This window comes from Fusarium proliferatum (assembly GCF_900067095.1).
Source record: "Fusarium proliferatum ET1 genome assembly, contig: FPRO_scaffold004, whole genome shotgun sequence".
Lineage (NCBI taxonomy): Eukaryota > Fungi > Ascomycota > Sordariomycetes > Hypocreales > Nectriaceae > Fusarium > Fusarium proliferatum.
Genome location: NW_022194793.1, coordinates 3,919,183 through 3,941,464, shown reverse-complemented (window position 1 = coordinate 3,941,464; position 22,282 = coordinate 3,919,183). Strand labels below are relative to the sequence as shown.

At 48.7% G+C, this 22,282-nt stretch overlaps 13 protein-coding genes across 13 annotated transcripts; 10 read left to right on the top strand and 3 right to left on the bottom strand.

The window, feature by feature from the left end:
• Positions 1-413: 413 nt before the first annotated feature.
• Positions 414-2,203, bottom strand: FPRO_05502 (uncharacterized protein; the record flags this gene model as incomplete). The annotated part of the gene is made up of 3 exons (XM_031231126.1): positions 414-623; positions 682-1,671; positions 1,724-2,203. The coding sequence occupies 3 exons, from the start codon at positions 2,201-2,203 to the stop codon at positions 414-416; spliced, it is 1,680 nt and encodes a 559-aa protein (XP_031081195.1).
• Positions 2,204-3,071: 868 nt separating this feature from the next.
• FPRO_05501 (uncharacterized protein) lies at positions 3,072-4,561 on the top strand (the record flags this gene model as incomplete). The annotated part of the gene is made up of 5 exons (XM_031231125.1): positions 3,072-3,098; positions 3,181-3,738; positions 3,809-4,125; positions 4,173-4,446; positions 4,502-4,561. 5 exons carry the CDS (start codon positions 3,072-3,074, stop codon positions 4,559-4,561), a joined length of 1,236 nt encoding a protein of 411 aa, XP_031081194.1.
• A 125-nt stretch (positions 4,562-4,686) lies between these two features.
• On the bottom strand, positions 4,687-7,668 carry FPRO_05500 (uncharacterized protein; the record flags this gene model as incomplete). The annotated part of the gene is made up of 6 exons (XM_031231124.1): positions 4,687-5,740; positions 5,793-5,914; positions 5,966-6,028; positions 6,079-6,204; positions 6,260-7,606; positions 7,663-7,668. The coding sequence occupies 6 exons, from the start codon at positions 7,666-7,668 to the stop codon at positions 4,687-4,689; spliced, it is 2,718 nt and encodes a 905-aa protein (XP_031081193.1).
• A 490-nt stretch (positions 7,669-8,158) lies between these two features.
• Positions 8,159-9,163, top strand: FPRO_05499 (uncharacterized protein; the record flags this gene model as incomplete). Its single annotated transcript, XM_031231123.1, has 3 exons — positions 8,159-8,270; positions 8,334-8,837; positions 8,916-9,163. The coding sequence occupies 3 exons, from the start codon at positions 8,159-8,161 to the stop codon at positions 9,161-9,163; spliced, it is 864 nt and encodes a 287-aa protein (XP_031081192.1).
• Positions 9,164-9,637: 474 nt separating this feature from the next.
• FPRO_05498 (uncharacterized protein) lies at positions 9,638-10,669 on the top strand (the record flags this gene model as incomplete). Its single annotated transcript, XM_031231122.1, has 2 exons — positions 9,638-9,856; positions 9,905-10,669. 2 exons carry the CDS (start codon positions 9,638-9,640, stop codon positions 10,667-10,669), a joined length of 984 nt encoding a protein of 327 aa, XP_031081191.1.
• Positions 10,670-11,042: 373 nt separating this feature from the next.
• Positions 11,043-12,067, top strand: FPRO_05497 (uncharacterized protein; the record flags this gene model as incomplete). The annotated part of the gene is made up of 2 exons (XM_031231121.1): positions 11,043-11,399; positions 11,456-12,067. The coding sequence occupies 2 exons, from the start codon at positions 11,043-11,045 to the stop codon at positions 12,065-12,067; spliced, it is 969 nt and encodes a 322-aa protein (XP_031081190.1).
• A 360-nt stretch (positions 12,068-12,427) lies between these two features.
• Positions 12,428-13,267, top strand: FPRO_05496 (uncharacterized protein; the record flags this gene model as incomplete). The annotated part of the gene is made up of 2 exons (XM_031231120.1): positions 12,428-13,012; positions 13,067-13,267. 2 exons carry the CDS (start codon positions 12,428-12,430, stop codon positions 13,265-13,267), a joined length of 786 nt encoding a protein of 261 aa, XP_031081189.1.
• Positions 13,268-13,732: 465 nt separating this feature from the next.
• On the top strand, positions 13,733-14,191 carry FPRO_05495 (related to uncharacterized homolog of gamma-carboxymuconolactone decarboxylase subunit; the record flags this gene model as incomplete). The annotated part of the gene is made up of 1 exon (XM_031231119.1): positions 13,733-14,191. One exon carries the CDS (start codon positions 13,733-13,735, stop codon positions 14,189-14,191), a length of 459 nt encoding a protein of 152 aa, XP_031081188.1.
• A 137-nt stretch (positions 14,192-14,328) lies between these two features.
• On the bottom strand, positions 14,329-15,462 carry FPRO_05494 (uncharacterized protein; the record flags this gene model as incomplete). Its single annotated transcript, XM_031231118.1, has 1 exon — positions 14,329-15,462. One exon carries the CDS (start codon positions 15,460-15,462, stop codon positions 14,329-14,331), a length of 1,134 nt encoding a protein of 377 aa, XP_031081187.1.
• Positions 15,463-15,772: 310 nt separating this feature from the next.
• On the top strand, positions 15,773-16,825 carry FPRO_05493 (uncharacterized protein; the record flags this gene model as incomplete). The annotated part of the gene is made up of 1 exon (XM_031231117.1): positions 15,773-16,825. The coding sequence occupies one exon, from the start codon at positions 15,773-15,775 to the stop codon at positions 16,823-16,825; it is 1,053 nt and encodes a 350-aa protein (XP_031081186.1).
• A 427-nt stretch (positions 16,826-17,252) lies between these two features.
• Positions 17,253-18,343, top strand: FPRO_05492 (uncharacterized protein; the record flags this gene model as incomplete). Its single annotated transcript, XM_031231115.1, has 3 exons — positions 17,253-17,286; positions 17,338-17,513; positions 17,561-18,343. The coding sequence occupies 3 exons, from the start codon at positions 17,253-17,255 to the stop codon at positions 18,341-18,343; spliced, it is 993 nt and encodes a 330-aa protein (XP_031081185.1).
• A 648-nt stretch (positions 18,344-18,991) lies between these two features.
• On the top strand, positions 18,992-19,488 carry FPRO_05491 (uncharacterized protein; the record flags this gene model as incomplete). Its single annotated transcript, XM_031231114.1, has 3 exons — positions 18,992-19,145; positions 19,202-19,409; positions 19,473-19,488. The coding sequence occupies 3 exons, from the start codon at positions 18,992-18,994 to the stop codon at positions 19,486-19,488; spliced, it is 378 nt and encodes a 125-aa protein (XP_031081184.1).
• A 761-nt stretch (positions 19,489-20,249) lies between these two features.
• Positions 20,250-21,924, top strand: FPRO_05490 (putative MFS transporter; the record flags this gene model as incomplete). Its single annotated transcript, XM_031231113.1, has 3 exons — positions 20,250-20,344; positions 20,396-20,493; positions 20,552-21,924. 3 exons carry the CDS (start codon positions 20,250-20,252, stop codon positions 21,922-21,924), a joined length of 1,566 nt encoding a protein of 521 aa, XP_031081183.1.
• Positions 21,925-22,282: the final 358 nt, after the last annotated feature.

Sequence of the window (22,282 nt, the reverse complement as noted above, 5' to 3'; positions counted from 1 at the left end):
ATTCAATGAAGGATCTACCCCAGATTGCCTCCACTCCCTCCACATGGATGCTTCGTACAGTAGATTCTTACCCCACGTCAGACCCCTTTGCAAATAGATTTACGAACTACATCAAATAAGGGCAGATACGAGATTAATTGTTGGTACTATCACCAATCGGCGATAAAGGTTGTCCTCAAATAACCAAGACGCAAGTGTTCCCTATCACACGATAGAGAAGCGATAATTCTGCCAACGTGCACATGGTGCAAGACGCCAATTTATTCCCAACATGGCATATTATCATGGCTTTGATGGCATTACAAAATATTGAGACAACCCTGAAATTCACAAGGGAGATATCTTAGGATCCACTCCTTGATCTGTTTGAGTGAATATGCGTGAACCGGAGTTGGGTATACGTTCTGAGCACCCTACTCAAAGGCAGGACGGCTAACGGCGTCCGCCATAGTGAGCTTAGTTTCCCCGTCATAACAGCGTAGGGCCTCCCTGGCAATGGCTGCTTCCTCTGAGATAATATTCTTGATTTTCTCAGACCGGGGGGTAAAACGGGCAGGGAACGGCATCGGACGCATATTCTCGTTCTCAGTGAATGCAAAGATGTCAGGATTGTGCACCGAGCCCTGCTTCCTTGTTAGCTTTACTTATACTCCCAAGGGCCAGCGTATATGGTAGACTTACGTCCTTATTTAGACCAGGTTCAATGTGGAATGCCCAAATGATGCGACCTAGCGAGTAAAAAAGACCCTGTTCGGCAAGAGGCTGGCCACTGCACTGGCGGCGCCCCCACCCGAAGGGATTGCTACCTCTTGCATTAGGGTATGGTTTCTTCCAGGGCCCATCAAGGAATCGCTCAGGTATAAAGTTGTCCGGGTCCGGGAAATCAACAGGGTTCCGGTGAATAGCCCACATATTTCCAGTGAAGTTCGTGCCAGCTGGGAAATGATAACCGCGGTAGTCGATGTCAACGGTGTTGGCGTGAGGAATACCAGCCAAGACGGTGACAGTTCTCCAGCGAAGAGTTTCCTTGACAATAGCGGTGATGTAGGGCAGTTTGTTACCATCAATGTCACTCCAGTCGGGAGACCTGTCGTGTCCAACGACATGATCCAACTCCTCTTGTGCCTTCTTCTGAACCTCGGGGAACGCACACATGGCCAGAATGCAGCTCACCATGGTGCTAGATGTGGTGTCAACGCCACCACCGATCACGCTGGCCATTAAACCAGCAACCTCAAGGTCAGTCATGCTATGATCCTTTTGAGCCTTCATCACGGTCGAATTAAAAGCCTTTTGCTTATTACCCATGCTCTCTTCTGTAAGCATGTAGAAGTAGCGCGCCCCAATAGCGGAACCGAGCCTGAGAGCATGGGGAAATTTGTAGAGCCAAGAGGGGAGCTTCTGTAGCCATGGCAGAGCTTCCATGATGAAAGCACCGGGAACCACAAGATTGACGCTCTCCATGAATTTCAGAGCCTGGACAGCAACATAGTCGTTGTTCTTGTCGATTCTTCTGCCCCAGCCGACAATCGAGCTGGTGGAGACTGAGTAGCGCTCGATTGACATTTCATAATCGTGCGGAATCTCTAGGAAGTCTCTGGTAAGAATCTTGGACTCATCGGCCTGGTAAGAGCGGTAACCACGCACTGCCTGCGTGCCAACGGCAGTATGCTAGAGGGTAATTAGCCCGGTTCGCAGAAGGATCTAACCTCCGACGACTTACCATGAGCTTACGGTGCAATCTCCAACGATTTCCATACTCAAGCATAGTCTGATTCGTGGTGGTTGTATTGATCAAATCGCCCATCATGATGAGCTTCGGTCGAGAAGAGAAGACATCCGACTTCTTCTCAAGAAGGTCAGAAGCAACCCAAGCATCCGACATGATGATTCGAGGATAGCCACCAATCCAAATCGTCATTAAAGGGCTATTGTAGTATTTTCCCCACTTCTCCCATGCAATCCAAGGTCTGACGGCCGGCGTCTGGAAATGGTTTCCGATAATTGGGAAAGGAAAGGGTCCTGGAGGCAGTTTCCGGCGCATGTTAAGGACTCTAGCCCATTCTTTCAGCAGGGCAATTACGGCGATCAATGCAAAGAAGCTGCAGAAGCGGCGAACACGGTCAAAGGTGATGCTTGAAGCGATGTCAAATATGTTTTGAGCATCGAACTGAGAGGCTCTGATGGTCAGATTCGCCAGCATGTTCAGTTTAAACCGGCGCTTAGCGAATCCGAAGAAGGTATAAGTAGTATTGATTTCTCGAATGGCTTACAAACGAAGACCATGTCTGACAACAGGACAATGCATTTATTTGTTAAAGATACAGACTCTCATTGGGGTTTGTTTAGAACTAATGGTATATTCATATGGGAATTGTTAAATTATCCATAAGAGTCCCTTCCTATAATGGGGTGTTGTCCATCATGTGACTGAGGCTGTAAGGGGCAAATACGATTGCTACAGCACTTATCACGATGGGCAGATGGGGTGCACGCTGGGACTCAAGAATGTGGGGGAGGGGGGGTCCCAGAGCAGTAATAGCCAGACTAATGAAATGATGGGTCAACTCTCTCCACATCAATTTTGTGGCGGGGATATGACATGGCGCTACGAACAGCTGAGACCAGTCACTCCGTACACTTTTACAACTGAAGTCCTGGGGTAAAGCACAGACTTTCCCCACACTCAATTTTACAGGGAGAGCTTATTGGTTGCGTCCCTATCATGCGTGCGTGAGTATGGCTTTAGGGTAGGCATAAACACCTGAAGGTAGTTAGTTAGCTTGATCTCAAGTTGCGAAGGTGAATACGGCGGGTGGACTGGAGGTGGATTGCCCTTTTCCTTTTCGGGAACGATAGTGGAAGCTCGATCGAGTTTATTAAAGCAAAGAAGTTCTAACACTGAGATAACTTTTTGTCCGTTTACCCTAAGTGAGTCAACCCCACCAGTGAGCAAGTCTGATAAGAACGGCACTTTTCTTTTCCTATACACCATTTGAAATCCCGATATCTGTTTCCGTGATTATTTATCTTACACCTTTGGGACCACCTACTTCACTCAGATCTTTACAATGAAGGTGCGAAACAGCCCCTCAGCTGTAGTTCTGCGGAATGATAGACTATATATTGGAAGGATGAGCATGGATGAGTGAGGCCTGATGCTGACTGGCTTGTCGATAGGTTATTATTGTTGGGGCAGGACCCTCAGGTCTCATCCTGAGCATTCTCTTACAGAAGCGCGGCATCACCAGTCAGATCCTCGAGGCAGCTGAACAACTCGACGCACAACCACGTGCATGCCACTACGGCGGACCGGGAAAATATGAGCTGGAGCGTGCTGGCGTATTGGACAAGATTCAAGCCGAGGGATTCCACCCCGGCGGCGTAACGTGGCGATACAAAGATGGACGCGCCGTAGTCGGCATCGACCAGAAATCCATCCCTAAATCAAGTGTCCATCGTATGGTGGTTCTACCGCTGGGTCGTGTTTGCGAAATTCTATACGACGAGGCCATCTCTGCTGGAGTTGGGGTTCTATTCAAGCACAGAGTGCTTCCTCAGATTGGCCAGACAGATGACAAGGCGTGGGTCGACGTCGATGCCGACGGCGATGTCAAGCGCTTCGAGGCCGACTACATTGTAGGCTGCGACGGAGGGAACAGCCAGATCAGACGTTCCCTTTTCGGCGACCTGGACTTTCCTGGCTGGACCTGGAACCAACAGATTATTGCTAGCAATGTAAGTGGCAACCATCTAAGTCGTTCACGCGCACAAGTAAACGTGACAGTCGGACTGACCGGTCTACTAGGCTTATTATCCCTTTGAGAAATTTGGATACGACGACAGCAACTTTATTGTCCACCCTACCGATTGGTACATGGCAGCCAAGATCACCAATGACGGGTTGTGGCGCGTTACCTACGGCGACATTCCAGGTCTGACCAAGGAAGATTATGAAAAACGTCTTCCCATGCGTTACAAACAGATGCTTCCCGGTACTCCTGAGCCTTCAGAATATAAGATTGAGAATATTGGCCCGTACAAGATGCACCAGCGTCTGGCCAAGAAACTGCGTGTAGGCAGATTTCTGCTCGCTGCGGATGCCGCACATATTTGCAATCCATTGTTCGTAAGCCGTCCTATATCATAAAATCAGCCTCTAACTTCAGCAGTGGTGGTCTTGGATTGGTTGGCGGTATCGCTGACGTGGGCTGTCTCTGTGATGCGCTGGATGGCTTGAACAAGGGTCTTACTGATGACAGCATTCTTGACGAGTACAGTCGCGTTCGTCGTGAGAAGTACGAGAACATTGTGGATCCAATGTCCACGGCGAACTTCAAGCGCCTTTGGGAGAAGGAACCCGAGGAGACATTTGCCAAAGATGAGTTCTTTAAACTTATTGAAAAGGCCAACAAGGATGAGAACCTTATGAACCAATTGCGCGAGGTTTGCCTTTCCCGAGAGCTGATACTAAATGTTATTGCGGCTAACTTGACATCAGGCTTCTATGAGTCTTGCTCATGATATCACACAGAACTTCCGTAAGCCAGTAAAGGTGTAAGAGAGGTTGGATTGAAAGGCACTCAAAGCATGTAGCATAAGGAAAAAGCACAGTTCGTGGGGGTTTCATATCCTCCAGGCTTGTTTCAAACAGTATTAAGTACATATGCAAACTACACCTTCTCATCAGGGCTTTTCACCATTGTTGCCATCTGCTGCTGACTCTCCCTCCGACAGGTTATCACACATAACGTGGAGAATGCGTGAAAATGTACGCGATTTCCACCTACCCAGTCCTATCATCAGCGACGCAAACTGTAGCCAGCATTTACGTGCCTCTGTTATCCCAGACGTGATAATAAAGTTTCCAAAAGCAATAGTCTGTTCCTGTACAATGTACTGAGCCTCGGGGAGTTGCATAATCTCAGGCGGTAAGTCCGGAGCCTCATCAGTCAGCCCAAAAACACCGAGGTCCGCCCAATTGATAGTATCGTAGACGTGGAAGACTTGGGGAGTGTCTGGGTGTTTTCGAGCGCATATGTAAAACCCTAAGACAAGGGCGGCTTGGAAAAGACTAATAATGGTGTGCAGCTTAACTGGATCGCTAAAACGGCGCTTAAAAAGTAGGTAAAAGATATGCGCTGCATGTAAAGCAGCTCGTCGCGCTGTGGGCGTCTGTGCCCACACTGATACCTCTTTCATAGCTTGGGAAGCCGCTTCGGGGCCGGAGCGCCCGGCGGCCGTTTCAAGCAATCGGATGTTGGCAGTAAGAGATAAACACAATGCATGCCATGATACAGCCGAGTTCATCTCGAAGTTACGGTCTTTCGGTATAGCCGCCCTGACTAAGTCAACAGTCAAGCCAACTAAGCATTTTGTGCGGATATCACGACCAAAGACCTTCCAGGGAGGTGAAGATGGCGGGGCATCGCCATGTTGCGTGGCTCGTTCAACGACTAATGACGCAGCAGAAAAGCGTAGCTGGAGTATCATGAGTAGTGTGTACATCATATCGTAACTTCTAGCGACTCCGGGTGTTTTAGAGTAGCTCGCTGATACAACGGGGTAGGCCATTTGATGAAAGTCGGGTCGCATCTGGCACCATCTTTCCAAGATGCCAGCTTCGAAGAGTTCACTGTCGCATACGGGCATGACGTAGACTGCGTCTATTTGCAATGTTGGCTCCGTGGCGAAAAATACTGTAAACCAGCAGTCGAGTTGCAGAAGGTTTAATATGAGGCTAGAGGTTGGTTCAGCTGACGGTCTATTGGGCACTAAGGATTTTGTATTACCGCTTGACGGACTCCACGCTTCCCCAGACTCTCCAGCGTTTGCCTTCTGTGGGGAGTGATATCAGTGCTGTTAAAGAAGGAGGAAGCTTGTCTGCCGCGAATAAACCATCCTTTTGCGCTCTCTGAAGCTTTGGTTAACACACATCTTGGTCCTTGGCCACGACCTTACTTACATTCAGTAGCCTAGAATGTAGCGTAGCGTACATAGGCTCGGTATCTGTAAAACCGTCTCGATTCTTAAAGCCGTCAGTTTGGGTTTCTTTCTGTTCACCAAAGGCGCACTCACGCTATTGATTGCACCAAGGTTCAGTGTAAGTAAAACAGTTATCATCGTCTCAAGTCGATCTGTCAATTTCATGTTCTCGTTGTTTTCCAATGTTTGTAGGAGCTCTGATATCCGCTTCAGAAGACTCTGATGGAAACCAAGTTAGACATAAACAGATAGTTCGAACAGTGAAGGCGCTTACTGGGTATGCTCTGTCAACCAGACGATTGAGCTCTGGAGTCCCCATAACACTGAAACCAATCGTACACATGGTCACCACCAGGTCCAAAGGGGCCTTTTCCGCTTGAAATGTTGGAGCGTGAATCACTGGCACAACATTGTGTTGATGTATCCAGTAGTGCTCGTAAGCAATTTCTACCGACTCAGGTGCAGGCAAAGACACAGACACATCGCCAGTGGTTGATATCAGCATGGACTGGAATACATCGCACACCTGGTGCCTCGTTTCGCTGTCCAAGGTGCGATACCGTCTCACTTTGTTGTTAGAGTTACTGATGGGACTATCTTCAAGATTACCGAATAAACCCTTCCCTGTAGACAAGGCATGCCACAGGTTCGCCATGGGTTTTGATGCTTCACTTGACCGCCGAGCCCACACGTGCTGCAATCGTGGAAGCTGCTTGCTCAATGGAGTCGTAGGATCATCATGGCTGTTTTTACCTGAGTGAACTTCATCATCAGCTGGAGGAAAGGGAGAGATTCTATTGCCGTTACCGTCCACAATCACTTCTCGTGCATCCAGCGTTGTGACATTGGGAACTGTCGACATATCGAAATCGCCAAAGGAAAGCCACCAATCCTCTTGAGGCAGGGTGAAAGGACTCCCTCCATCTAGGACCATCGGCGTACCCGTTTCCTCAGCTTGTGAGAAGGGGTAGTGCAATTCGCCCATAGTCTGTGGGATTGTGCTGCCTGTCAACAAAGGTCCTCGTTGGGGAGGTATTGTCATCGCAATTTCCAATGGGGCACACACTCCATTGCTTACGACGTGTGAGCTAATCAGCGCCTGCTCCGGATTTGTGAGATGAGTCTGCATGGCCGTGGCAGGAGGATTATCCTCAGACTCTGGACCTGCCTGGTCATCCGGCGTGACATGACCGGGGTTATCGGCTGGAACGCCAGCGTTGGACTCATGATGCGACCAAGATCCAGTTGAGTTGTTCGACACATCTGGCGATGGCTGTTGAACAGTAGTAGCGACGATGATATTCCACTCGGAGAGTCCTTCTTGTAATCCTTGCGATCCGTTTGGGCTTCTGTGGGAACTCGAGCTTCCGTCCAGGCTAGCATTATCGACGTGCTGATCTTGCAATGGCCCTTCCGGCGAACTGATTTGCTTATGTCCCTTCTTCGCCTTGGATCTTTCTGACAGCTTCATAGCTTCTGGACCATGGTTCTTGTAATGACGATACAGGACATCGCTGTGGGGTGAGCTGGCTATATGCATCCCATGGGTGCGGTACTTCTTCTTACCTTCGGGCGTATGACTTCTTGCAAATATGGCACTGATGAGGCCGCACCTTTGTGTCTACGGGTATATTAGCACTGTACAAGCAGCTGCGGCGTGCGGGCACAGACGTGAACGCTCATGACGCTTTAAATGTTCTAGCTTGGAGAAACTCCGGTCGCAGGTTTGGCAAACAATTGGAGCCATGATTCCGATACCACTGCGACCAGAAAATGTTCGATGGTGATGAATTGTCGAGGGGAAGGTTGGCAGGTGGGAGTGAGGGGTCCAGTTCTCGGGTTACCGCCATGATGTTGCGAGCCATTCTATGTGGGCCAGATTGCTATAACCAGTAGTAGTCCGAAGCCCCGGACCTTGGTCATCCTCGTGCGCAGTTGGCCAGTGACTGGATGCCCTAACTAACCCATTGATGGTATAGTCTCATAGACTCCCCGCCTTTCTCCGCATTACCCCGGATTTCTGTGCTCAATGTGGGACGGAATATGCTCCACGGTACAAAAACTCGTATTAGTATTCAGACATGGCCTGGTCCCTTTTATCTGGCTCTGATATATAAACACCTAATCATTCCTTCCCAGGTAACTCTATGAAATCGTTTCCAACTTATATCCAATGACCACATACCTCGTTAATGACGGCGACCTCGCTGTTCTAAAGGGCATGACCATTGTTATCATTGGAGGCACGACAGGTATAGGACGAGCTGCTCTGGAAGCGGCTGTCGGTAGGTACTCTAGGCATAAGACTGATTAATCATGGACCAATTCAGAACTGATTCATTGTATAGAACAGGGGGCGAATGTCATCCTTGGCGACTGGAACGAGAAGGAGGGAACTTCCCTCACGGATACACTAGGAGAGCGCATACTTTTCAGGAGCTGCGATGTGTCGAACTGGGATAACATCTTGGATCTATTCGAAGCTGGCTACAACAAGTTCGGAGTGATCCACAGCGTTCTATCCAATGCTGGTATTAACACAAATGAGGATCTGCTCGAGGACGTAACAGAGGCACAGACTGGTCGTCTTAAACCACCATCTCTCAAGTCTATCGACGTCAATCTGGTTGGACAGCTTTATGTCACCAAAATTGCACTTCATTACTTCTCCAAATGGCCAGAAACGCGGTGTCAACTAGTCTTGACGTCTTCTGCCGGGGCATTCTTCCCTGCTCCTCCGATTTACACGTACTGCACCGCAAAAGCCGGAGTGGTCGGGTTGATGCGCGCGCTACGCTCCGAAACTCTCAAGAGGAATGTCACGATTAACACGGTAGCTCCTTGGCTCACAGGTACGTCGCGATCTTTCAACATACAAAGCTCAGGAAAAAGAGATCTTTAGAGGTCAGTATACTGATCCGTACTATTAGTTACCCCCATGCTGCTTGCGGACTGGCTTGCTAGCTGGACATTGCCGAAGAACACACCATTGGGTGTCGCTAAGGCACTTTTCCTGCCCATCATAAGGCCAGACCTTAATGGAAAGTCATTTTTCGTCTCTGGAGATGAAATCACTGAGTTTGAGGATACACTGGCCAAGGCAGAGCCTGAGTGGATGGGTCAGCCTTTATGTGAAAATGTTCGCGAGGGCCAGCGTATTCTATTGGGCGAGAAGTAGGCTGCTCTGTTTGGTAAATTGTACTGTAGATGCAAGCCATAGGGAACAGATTTAATTGTTGGCTCGAACCCCGGTGAAACCCAACTAAGGAGGTTTAGTTACATAAAAAGGCAGGGCAGACATAAAACTACAGTAACGGGTAGAGTACTGGGGAGCCAAGGAGGGGAGGGGAGAGGCTTGCGGGGAGAAGAGTCGCTTATGGAGTGCACTGTGTCGATCTCGACAGTTGAACAGCGCTAACATGTACATGTGGGGTAAAAATGCCGCATGTGGAGGACCTCCCAATGTTAATGCGTAGCAGAGATAATAGCAGACTGTAGGCAGATACCATTCGTAATTACAACGAAAATGATAAATATTGAAAGTTTAGTATAATCACTCAGCTAATGAACTGTAATGTTTTGTTACCACTCTCTGGATTTGCGGGAACAAAATCAACCCAGTATAGTTCAGAGCGCACGCTGTTCCTGGAGTATGGGCTCACTCACCAATAACTCTACGAGATATGGCTTCATCGGCCTCGGCGTCATGGGCTGGGGCATGGCGAACAACATCAGGTCCAAAATCGCCGAGTCGGACTCCCTTTGTGTTTGTGAACTGAGCAAGGAAAGGTTAGGTCAGTGGCTCGGCCAAGCTCCAGGCAAAGCGCCAATAAAAGTAGCGCAAACACCGAAGGAGGTGATTGAGCAGAGTGTGAGTCCAACCGTAAATTAAACCATCAATGCAGCTAATTTATATTAGGACGTTGTCTTCACTATGCTGCCCGCCGGGACTCATGTAGCCGATGTCATGACAAACCCTACAACAGGCCTTCTATCAGCCGATGCTTGCCATCTCAAGAAGAAGCTGTTCTTCGAGTGCTCAACCATCGACATTGAGACTTCCCTGCATATAGCTAGCCAGGTCAAGAAGCTGGAAAATTGCGTCTTCGTCGATGCTCCCGTCTCTGGTGGTGTACAAGGTGCCAACAACGGTACACTGTCATTGATGGTCGGCTGCGAGTCCGATGCCATATTCCAGCGCATTAAACCAATTCTCTGCCTTGTAGGAAGATCTGAAAATATCTTCCACTGCGGTGGGCCAAGCGCCGGTCTCGCCACGAAACAAATCAACAACTACCTCTCCTGCATTACGATGATCGGTACATGTGAGGTCATGGCACTGGGTGAGCGCTCAGGACTTGACCCGACGAAACTTGCCAGCGTGCTCCGGGTATCAACAGGAGGTTGCTACAACGCTGGCGACCAGAATCCTGTAAAGGGCGTATCTAGTCTATCGTCTGCCTCGCGGGACTTTGAGGGCGGGTTTATCACTGAGATGGCCAAAGGTGTTTTGGATATGGCACTGGATCATGCTGATAAAGTTGGATCCAAAACAGTTTTGGGGAATCTGGTTTCTGACTTTTACGCCAAGGCGGCAGTACATCCCAAGTGCAAAGGCAAGGACTTCAGGTCAATTTATAAGCTGTTTATTGAGAATGGCGGTAAAGATCTTGACCAATTCTAACGACAAGATTGGAGACTTGGATCTCTTTTCTATTTGTCTGCCTTTACTTGCAACCTGTATAGGGTAGATTGCTGGCTCAGGTATCGAGTTTGCCATGTCCTGCGTTGTGACATAAAAGACAAGGCAAGCCGATAGGTGTTGGTGATCTTAGAAATTCTGGGTCTGTAGTATACATCCTAGGTTGAATTGAACAGTGTGGGGAGAACTTCTGGACTTCAATCGACTTCTATGTGGAGGATATCCACATCCACAGGATTTGCATTGGTACTAACCTTTACATCATCCATAGTCAAGGACTGTAAATTGCATCCACAGCAAATTCCAACTTCGAACTTAACATAATCAGCTGTATCGTGTAAGAGCTTCTGTTTCAATGTCCACCTCACCATTCACTGAGATGACCAAGCCAAGCGCGACTGTTGAGCTTCATGCCCTATCAGCCGGCCACTTTACGCTTCCTGAATATCAATTTATCAGTCCATGTGAAGATGGTGCCCGGAAAATGGTTCCCTCGCTATGCTTCCTCATACAGCATCAATCTATGGTCACGAACAAGACGACACGAATGGTTTTCGATCTTGGGCTACGGAGGGATGTCAATCGATACGCTGAGCCGATCCAAAAGCATACCAAAACGCGACAGCCTATGACTACCGAGCCAGATGTAGTAAAGAGTTTGAAAAGAGGAGGGCTTACACCAGATGACATTGATTATGTCATGTACTCTCATGTATGTTCTTGCGTAGCTGACTAATAGTCAGTACGAGGTTTCTGACTCAAGGCTAGGTTCATTGGGATCATATTGGAGAACCTCGCGACTTTCCAAAAAGCACATTCATTGTTGGAAATGGGTCATTGGACCTTCTCGAAGGCACTTCATTGGCGCTGCGAGGTGGGCACTCCTTCTTTGAGAGTGATCTCCTTGACCCGGCTCGGACCATTCAACTATCGGATCCAAAGCAGAAAAATGTTGACAAGACTGAGCAGTTCAAGTCAAAAGGCATGATAGATGGATCCTGGAAGCCGTTTGGCCATTTAAAGAGCACAGTGGACCTATTTCAAGACGGAAGCCTGTACATTGTCGACGCACCTGGCCATCTTCCAGGCCACATCAATCTTCTCGCCCGCACAAGGGAGCAGGACGGTCGTGAGAATTGGGTATATCTGGCAGGAGATGCGTGCCATGATCGCAGAATTCTTCGTAATGAAAAGGAAATTGGAGAATGGCTAGACGCGCATGGGTATACCTGCTGCATTCACGCGGATCGGAAGGCGGCGGAAGCAACAATTGAGAGCATTCGCATACTGGAGGAGCTGGGTGTTGAAGTTATTTTGGCACATGATGTAGAGTGGGAAAATAACGAGAGGAATTCGAGCCGGTTCTTTGGTGCTTCTTGAGGGGATTGGCGCTTGCCGAAACAGCATCCCGAATTGAAATTATGTAAGGCAAAGTCTTTGTGAAGAGGCTATTTTGTTTGCCTTTGGCAATAGTTAGTTATAGATATGTCCACTCTTGCTATTGCTTCCTTTTCTCCCTCCATTCAACCGGGGTCCCGTTGGACGGCGTAACCTCAAGTCAATCCAAACTATCAGCTCAGTGGTATTTGCTGGTCGTCAAATTGGCTGAGCCCATCCCCCACATTGTGCTTGTGGCCAAGTCCGTCTATAAACAGGCAGCAGCTCAGGCATACTGATTGATGGAGAGCCTGGTCATATCAGGCCATCCCATCCCAAGAACAAATTTGTCAACAAGTGACAATGACTCACAGTAGGGAAGAGCTGCGGAAAGAGTTCATCGCCTTAATGGGCGAGGACACCTTACACGAAGGATGGGAGTCAATCCTCAGACTGGACCCCACATTTTTCAAAACCAGTCTGTCTCTCAGCTCTGTCCCTCGAAGGAAGATACATCTCACAGCGAAGGAGCAGGCTCTCATCGGCCTCGCCGTCTCCGCCAACGCCATCCATCTCTACGAGCCGGGCATCCGCACCCACGTCAAGGCGGCCATCAAAGAGGGAGCCACGGTTTATGAAGTTCTGGAGGTGATTGAGTTATCCTCCACGGTTGGAATACATGCCTGCAACATTGGTATACCTGTCCTAGTAGAGGTCCTCAAGGAGGAGGGCAAGTTCGGGGACTTGATCACAAGAGACTTTGATGATAAGCAGAATGAGCTCAAGGAGCAATTCGCAAAGCGCAGAGGCTATTGGCATACCTTCTGGGATGACTTCCTGAGACTCGACCCGGAGTTCTTCGAGGCATACTTGGAGTTCTCTGGCGCTCCGTGGATCAAGGATGTTGGCAAGGGTGATGACCCGCCACGAGGAGCTTTGAGCCCCAAGGTAAGTTCAAGATCCATGCTTCTCTGACTGAAAAGAAGCTTACGCCAATTTCAGATGAAGGAGCTTGTGTATTGTGCTTTCGATACCGCCGCTACACATCTTTATGTGCCAGGGTTGAAGCTGCACATAAAGAATGCTTTGGGATACGGTGCCACGCCGCATGAGATCATGGGGGTGATGGAGATCGCTACGTTGTTGGGTTTGCATACAGTCCATCTATCTGCACCCATTATTTCAGAGCTATATGCTGTATAAGTCGACTTCATAGATAGCAAAATGATCCGTGAGGGCCAAGATCACGTATTGGAATTATTCCTTCAAGCATTACTTTGCCAAAAATGTTGTATAGGAGGATATGCAGGTCCTGAGGGACACTCAAGGCGATTGAACAGCTACAAGTGATCATTGGTATCCCGTTCGGATGCCATCGTTCCCCCACATGAAAGCTGAACAAATGGGGAAGAGCTGAGAATGATTATGCTACGGACTGCCCACATTATTACCCCTCACCCATCCACCAACAAGTGTAATTATCAACCGATACTGGCTATCTTCTTGAAGTTCAATAAATAATTCCCATGTCTTTATGCAATACAGCATCACTTCAGTTCACCCCTTAACGTATTCCTCGGTCAGCTGCTCAATCCCTTACTGCTGGTGCTCCTCGGCTGACAGCAATACAAGGCATACCATTCGCATCCAATATTAAGCTCAGACACCATGAGCAGCACCGAAGCCAAGTCCACCGATATTCACAAGGCCCTATTCGAGCAAGGTCTCAAGACCCGCCGCGAAGTGGTCGGCAGCGCCTACGTCGACCGCGCACTAGCCAACGGTTCAACCGAGTTCTCAGCCCCAGGACAGGAGCTCGTTACAGAGTGGTGCTGGGGCTACGCCTGGGGCCGCCCCGGACTTGAGAAGGAGCAGCGTAGTCTGCTCAACATTGGCATGCTGATGGCGCTGAACCGCACACCAGAGCTGGCCGTGCACGTTCGCGGTGCCAGGAACAATGGGCTGACGGAGGAGGAGATCAGAGAGGCTATCATTCACTGTACTATCTACTGCGGTGTGCCGGCAGGTGTTGAGGCTATGAAGACGGCGGAGAAGGTATTGGAGGAGATGGCTGAGAATGGGGAGAAGCCGCGGGAATTAGGTGCCAAGAAGGAGTTCTTCAAGTAAAGCGGAGGCCAAGATTCGTAGGAGAAGTACATAATGTTCTGAGAGTCACTGCGTCTTACTGCTATCAGCTACATTCAATTACTCGCTTTCGAATGGTCGGACAACATGAGCTTCAACGTTAATGCTCCCCAACGACCTTAGCTGTCTGCCATCGTCATATCTATCACCAGCTTCCCGCCTCCTCCACTGTGGTACTCGGCCACAAGGTCATTAAGCCGAGACAGCGGATATGTTTTGATGCTTGCCCTGATCTCATGCTGGGCTGAAAACTGCAGCATCTCACGCAGCAACTTATTACTTCCAACCAGACTACCAATGACAGCGATGTCCCGAAAGACAAGGTCTTGCGCTGCAAGCTGGAATGGCTTCTCAGGGAAAGATACCACGACACACACTCCGTGATTTCTAAGCAGCTTCATCCCATAGGTGAAGGCGGCTTGGCTTTCGGAGAGGATAATAACCGCATCAAGACCCATATGTCCTCGATCTACGCGACCATCCTGTTTCCCAAGCTGTTTCACCACAGTCTCAGCGTGCTCTTTTCTTGCATCCACAATCCTGGCGTGGCTGGTGGTTTGCCTCGCAAGTTTCAGAGGTACGTCTGCATTATCCACGCCAAGAACCTTGAAGCCCATGGCGATGGCAAATTGCAAGCCTAGATGGCCAAGGCCACCACCGCAGCCCACGATTCCAACCCTCTGTCCTCTTTGCAGTTTACAACGTTTGAGAGCCGAGTAAATCGTTAGACCAGCACACATCATGACTGAAGTGTCGATTGTACTCATGCCATCTGGCACAAGTGCGACCTGTCTCGCATCTACAACCGCATATTCTCTGAACCCCCCCGGCCCGCTTATGCCATTATTCATGCTATTTGGGCAGTATACTGAGTATCCAGGGGAATCTGCGTCTGGGTTCGCCGCACTCGGACCGGATATGCACTCAAAGCATGTCGTGCAAGGACGAAAAGATCGGCCCCCCACGCCAACTCGGTCGCCAACACGGAGTGAGACGGCCGGGTTTGCCAATGCTACTACTGTGCCCGCAAATTCATGACAGCCAATGTGTGGAAATGATGGCGGATTGGGCGCCATCTTGCCTGCAGCAAGAACAGCATCTGTATGGCAGTAGGAAGCGGCCTCGACCTTGATCAACACATCATGGGGTTCTTCCATGGAAGGTAAAGGTATGTCGCAATACTCGTATGGCTGATTGTAAGCCTTGAGCAGCTGTGCCTTCATGGTCAAGGGTAAAGCTGTTGGATTGGCCATTGCTGCGGTTGCCAACGAAGCTAGGCCAATTGCCGAGAATAGACTGGCCCTTGAAGTATACGTCAGAAAGGAAATTGCGTTGAAGGGGGCAATCGAATGTTACGAGCAAACTGTTCTAGCCGGTCTTCATTTTGGGAAGCCTTTCAAGAAGTAAATGATCTGGCTCTGGTCTGTCTGTGGAGGCAATCTCCCGCCTCCACATGGGCCACATACATTATGCGGGGATGTAGCTTGAGTTACACAATCCAGCCGATCAAAAAGGCAGCAGCACTTTTGGTAAATCCGACCATGCTGATCTCCAGGTATTATCATGGCTGGCGAGAACAAGTCCCCACCGGTCTACGTGACCGTATCCGCACTCGATGCTGGGCACCTCACTCTGCCTGAGAACTTATTTGTCACCGAAGCCGACTGCAATAAGAGAGCAACTGTACCTTCGTTGGCGTTCTTTGTGAAGCACCCGGCCCATGAAGGTGGCAGAGACGTAAATCTTGTCTTTGATCTAGGTCTGAAGCGGAATTTGACAGGCTACCCTTCCAAGCAACAAGAACATATCGCCAATCGTCACCCCATCATCAGCCGACCAGATTGCGTCGACAGTCTACAGTACGGGGCTGACTGGGAACCAGGTAGCAATGGCGAGACTCTTCTCGATCCCGCAACGGATGTTGATATGGTGATCCTCAGCCACGTCCACTGGGACCATGTTGGTACACCGTCTGACTTCACCAATGCTTGCTTTGTTGTTGGCTCTGGGACATTAGATTTACTTAAGCATGGTGCAGGGCCTCTCTACCCAACAGAAATATTCAATGATGACGAACTCCCAGCTTCCAGAACTGTTGAACTCCCAGCCGTCCCTTATGCTACCAAGGAAGAAGGTTATGACGCTGCCCCGCATGCCCCCAAGCACACGTACTCACCCTCTGAGGCGGTAGCCACACTTCCCAGCTGCGTTCACGTGGATTCATGGTCGTGGGAGCCTTTGGCAAATCTTCCCCACGTTCTAGATTTGTTCGGTGATGGAAGTGTCTTCGTTATAGACAGCCCGGGTCATCTCTATGGCCACGTCAACTTATTACTTCGCGTTGCCGAGCGACGGTTCATTTATCTGGGCGGCGACTGCTGCCACGATCCGAGGATTCTGAGTGGAGAGAAGGGCATCGCTCTGTATGATGATGGGAAGGGTGGAATAAGGAGCGTGCACACGCATACGGGTGTAGCGCAGAAGACACTGGGTCAAATCGATAAATTCGCAAAGGAAATGAGCGTAAACGAGGGGATTGAAGTAGAGGTTATTGTTGCTCATGATAAGACATGGAGGGAGAAGAACCGACATCGGTTCTGGCCGGGCAAGCTTTAGGTCATATCAATATTAACTGACATGTTCAACTTTGACATACTATATTTTCTGAGTAATATGCCGTCTTGAAGATAAGAAGCGGAGACTTTTGGCAGTAAGTACTGACTTCATAACGTGTGTACATGTACGAAATACCGCTCCCCCACATTGGCTCATACCTTGAACAACAGACGAGGCACTGCAATTACACAAAACGCTAATGCGGGGAAGCTCGTCGCACGTTGTAGCGAACCTCAGTGTGGAGGTCGACTTTCAAGCTTATAGCGGTAGTAATGCATATAAGGCAAGGCCAGTTTAAATATCGGTAGTTGATGGGCTTAGATCACGTCTGCGAGTCTCAGCAAGGTACCTTTCTTGATTCTTTCTCTTTTCAATATTTCTCCAGTAATTTTGATCGCTATTTCTATATAGTCACCGTATCATTATCATGTCTTCTCCAGCCGATACAATTGCTTTTATAGGTGACTAAGCCTACAACACAATGCTCCACGCAGTACTGATGTTGTGGCCAGGCTTGGGCGTCATGGGATACCCCATGGCCGTCAACCTGATCAAGGGACTCGGGGCATCCAAGCCTTTTCTGATCGCCGATGTAAACCAAGAAGCCGTGCGTGACTTTCAAGATGAGGTCAAGGGTTTCGGCAAAGTGTCGGTCGTTCAGAACGGCTACGAGGCGATTAAAGCAGCGGTACGTTTCTGTGCTCAGTTCGCGTACAGAGAAGCTAATAAACTCAGGACACTGTTATTACTATGCTACCGACAGCCACCGCAGTTGAGGCCGTCTACTTGGACCCCAACACCGGCATCCTAGCCGGTGCTGTAGCAGCTGTTCCCGATGGCAATTCAGCAAAAAAGCTTTTCATAGAATGCGGCACTATCGAGACTGCCACGATCAAAAAGGTTGCTAAAACTACGGAAGAAGTTTCATCCAAGCTGTCTGACACACTATCCTTCGTTGATGCTCCTGTCTCCGGTGGCCCTATGGGTGCTATTGACGGCTCGCTCACATTCATGGTTGGCGTTTATCAACCCAAGTCTGCAAAGATCTTCCCCCAGGTAGAAGCACTGTTGAAACATATGGGTAAAAGCATCTTCCAATGTGGCGACGTCGGCGCAGGCACTGCATTCAAGATCATCAACAACTACCTCAGCGCCATCACCTCAGTAGCCGCAGCCGAAGCACTCAACATTGGCGTCAAGGCTGGCTTGGATCCGAAGCTTCTATCGGATGTGATTAATGTCAGCGGCGGTCAGTGCTGGGTGACGTCCAAGGCTAACCCTGTGCCTGGGGTGATGCCGAATGTGCCGAGTTCGAATGGTTATCTTGGTGGTTTCCGCATAGAGCTGTGCGAGAAGGTATTGCAGATGGGTTCAATGTTGGCTGAGGATGTTGGCGCAAAGACGGTTCTGGATGGGCCGGCCAAACAGGCTTTTCAGGAGGCCATGAGGGATGAGCGATATAAAGGTAAGGATGCGCGAGTTGTCTACAAGTGGCTGAATGAGGGTGAGAGAAGCTAAGTATTTCATATTCAAAAGTAATTATAAAGATACAACAGCCTAGGTAGGTAATATTAAGTATATCCAAGCCCTAAGCAGATTATACTATTTAACTGCCCTCAATCATCTTCCTACATTGATGTTGAAAACAAGTACAGAATAGTGCGAAGGCATTTTTATCTCCGGAGATAGGAGGCGAGTCCCGATCCTATCCAGAAGAACTGGAAACACCGCTGTCTCTTTGGGCCTGGCATCGGGCTTCCCATTCCTCATCCCGCTCATCCATCATAGTGCTCATGCCCCAACCGTCATCCCAGATGGCCCAGACATATCATATATCTCCACGTTCCAAGGTAAATTCTGTGATGCTGCGTTAGGCCATAGACTGGGTTCCAGCAAGCAACTTATCCTCAAGAGTATCGAGTGCTCTCCCGGAGAGCACGTACAGATCATAAAGAAATATCTATGAGATCTGATTTGGCCAGGAAATTATGCCATAGAACCCCGCAGACCTTTAGCCTCTTGACTTTCAAAGGTGTCGTCAGAGATGAAAGGAAGATTGGGCCTTAATTGGAGGCGACATGCACTCTGGTTTTCGAGAAGCGTGAAGGCCTCACCGACCCGTGCAGTCTTCGGTACCTTCTCACTACCGGGTGTGCGCCACGCTGCATGACTGAGAAGCTCGATGTTGCGCGCGAGCTGGCCAAGTCTGTCAGCTATGGTCACACCTTCGGCTTCGTTCACAAGGATGTCCGCCCTGAGACAGTCCTCACCTTGGAAGAAGCTAAAACGTCTAGTAGGTCTACGTTCCTGGTTGGCTTCGGTAACTTTCACAGGAAGGGCCGCACGTATCTCCGTAACGACGGTGACTGGACAAAGGTCTTATTTTCGACGGCATCCACATAAAATACCCGGCAAGGGTGAAGGATAAATTCATCGAGATGGCGCACATCCAATTACCAGCATACATGGTGTCAAGATATGCTCAAGTCGTCCACACATGTCTGACTTGTCTTGATCCGGACAATATCGATTTCGGACCTGAGGCGGAGTTTCCAGATGAAGATGGCATTCGCTTTGGAGTAGGGTATGTGGAGAAGGAAAGCGATAGTATATGATTTATAGAGAACGCGCTGCTATCAATTAGTAGGTTCTGCTCCGGCTAGACAGTATTTGTGTTTAAAGTATCTGCTAAATCATCGACCCTGCCAACACCAACTCGCTAATCTGGCATCTAACAACCCTCGCAAGGGTGATGCATTACACGACCCTGATCCAATTCTGCCACGAGTGCCAAGGCGTTCTGGAGCGCCGCCTCACCTCTGTAGCAGCAGCAGGTACCAGCAGAATGTCGTCGCCTATTCTAGGATCCTCTTACCCAGCTGCAACGGACCAGATATAAAATTGAGGATTATGAAGTTGATACTTGCTGTAAAGATGACCCACTGGAGAGAAATACTTGGCACCAAACGCTGTCAAATAAGGAACATGTAGCACAAAAAAGTTCTTCACATATAATTAACAAGCCCTTGTAAGTTGCCGCTGTGTGCTCTTACTGAGACTTTGACTTCATCTGCTTCTGCAAACCAGAAATTGCATATGTAGTACAGTATGCGATAGGAAGTAGATTTGCCACATTTCCTATCTTTTTCCTAAGCTTCGGAATGGTGGTATGTAATCGTCTTCCGTATAACATTACCCGACAGTATATCGGGTAAGACCCTGTTTAAATAAATGCACAATCAATGCCAAGCATATTAACTAATTCCGTAATTGCTTTTATTTCCGTCGTATCGGAATAATAATCAAGCTTTTTGCAACACATCAATCGCATAAATTAGGAGCAAAAGTCTAAACCAGCACCAAACTCTGAACCTTTGTTCTTTACTCACTAAATTTGACTTACTTATCCTTCCTTGTTACCAACATGGAGCCATCGGTTATGTACCCAAAATCTGAAGCTCCATTCTCCCTCGAGACGTCTCCAGACACGAAAGACATCGAGGAGGGCACAGTGCACCAGTAAGATAAATTTAGGAAAGATGAAAAGAGAGTACTAAACACGAGTTACAGATATGGTCAACCGGCACTACCTATTGACGAAGCGTTGGAGTCCAAGCTTCGATGGAAGATGGATCTTCGTATACTGCCCACGGTTACGATTATCTACTGTATGCCTCGACAGTCCAAATCCATAGACGAGGAGTATCTGACACACCTACGATCCAGTGCTTTGCTTTATTGATCGCGCAAACATTGGTGAGTACATCAAGACATCCAGTCGCGGCCATATCTCTCATGACTCTACAGGTAACGCCAAGATCGCGGGTCTAGAGGCCGACCTGAAGATGCAGGGTTATGACTTTAACATTTCCCTCTCAATCTTTTACATCTCCTACATCCTGTTTGAGATCCCTCTGAATCTCCTGTGCAAGCGGATAGGGCCGGGTTGGTTTATACCTGCGTGCTGTCTCGGCTTTGGTATATGCACCACCTGCACGGCCTTTGTTAATGACTTCTCGACTCTGTGCGGGCTCCGGTTTTTACTTGGCGTCTTCGAAGCTGCCATGTTGCCGGCCAACGTATACTACCTCTCGCGTTGGTATCGACGCAGTGAACTGACCTTTCGGCTTTCGTTCGTCATCATTTCGGCCTCCTTGGCGGGTGCATTTGGAGGTCTGCTTGCCTCTGCCATTTTGCGTCTTCGCCATTTTGGCTCCTTGCATTCTTGGAGGATGATCTTTGCGATTGAAGGTACTGTGACCTGTGCAGTGGGAGTGATCTCATTCTTCACGCTTACGGATAGGGTCGAAACTGCCACCTGGTTATCACCGGAACAAAAGGTATTGGCAAATACAAGAATCATGTCAGAGAGAGTCGGAACAACAGAAATTATCGACAAGTTTGGCACCAAGAGAATGCTCCGAGGCATCCTGAACCCAGTGGTGCTCCCAACAGCCGTGATATCCTTCTTCAACTTCATCACTGTACATGGCCTGTCCTTCTTTCTTCCTACCATTGTTCGCACAATTTTTCCTCAGCACTCTGTGCAGAACCAGCAGCTCCTCACAGTTCCACCCAATGTCCTGGGCACTATTATGTGCATGCTATTCTGCTACATAAGCTGGAAAGTAGACAAGCGCGGCATCTTCCTAATCATCTGTGCACCGTTCTCAATGGTAGGGTACAGCATGTTTCTGGCAACATCTAATCCGCATGTGCGCTATGCGGCAACATTTCTCCCAGTATGCGGCATCTTCGCTATGGGAGCATTCCCCAATGCCCACGTCTCAGCAAACGTCATATCGGATACTTCTCGGTCCTCTGCGGTCGCCTTCAACGTGATGCTCGGCAACATTGGAGGTTTGGTTTCAACTTGGGCATTTCTCCCATTCGATGGACCTGAATATCGAATCGGTAACGGTTTAAATCTGGCAGCGCAATCCTCTATCTTTTTGATTGCCATCTGCATGTATTTCGCGATTGAGAGGAGTAACAAGAGAAGGTCTGGAGTGGATGTGGAGAGAGAATTAGCTGGTAAGACTCTCTCGGAAATCCAAGACCTTGAATGGCGACACCCAGGTTTCAAATGGCAGAATTAGGACAAGCAAGCTGCACAAATCATCTATATGATCGATTCATGAGGGGTCATGCCGAAATCTGCTGGATATTATCCTTCTGTCCAACGTCCATTTCTTCATCACTTTGGGAAACTGGTTACAAGAGTCTCGGCTCTAGGATGCATCATAATTAATTGTTTTGATAATAATTAATTATATCCTAATCTTTGTTGTATTGCTGAACCTTACTGTGAAAATGCCTCTCATGTAATCTTGTAACCGACGTTGCAGCGCACGGATCAATTCAAATCAGGACCTCAGTGCATAACTAAGTTACAGAACAAGTTTGCCATCATCGCATGTCAGGTTTTTTTTTAATTTGGATGATAAAAAATGACTT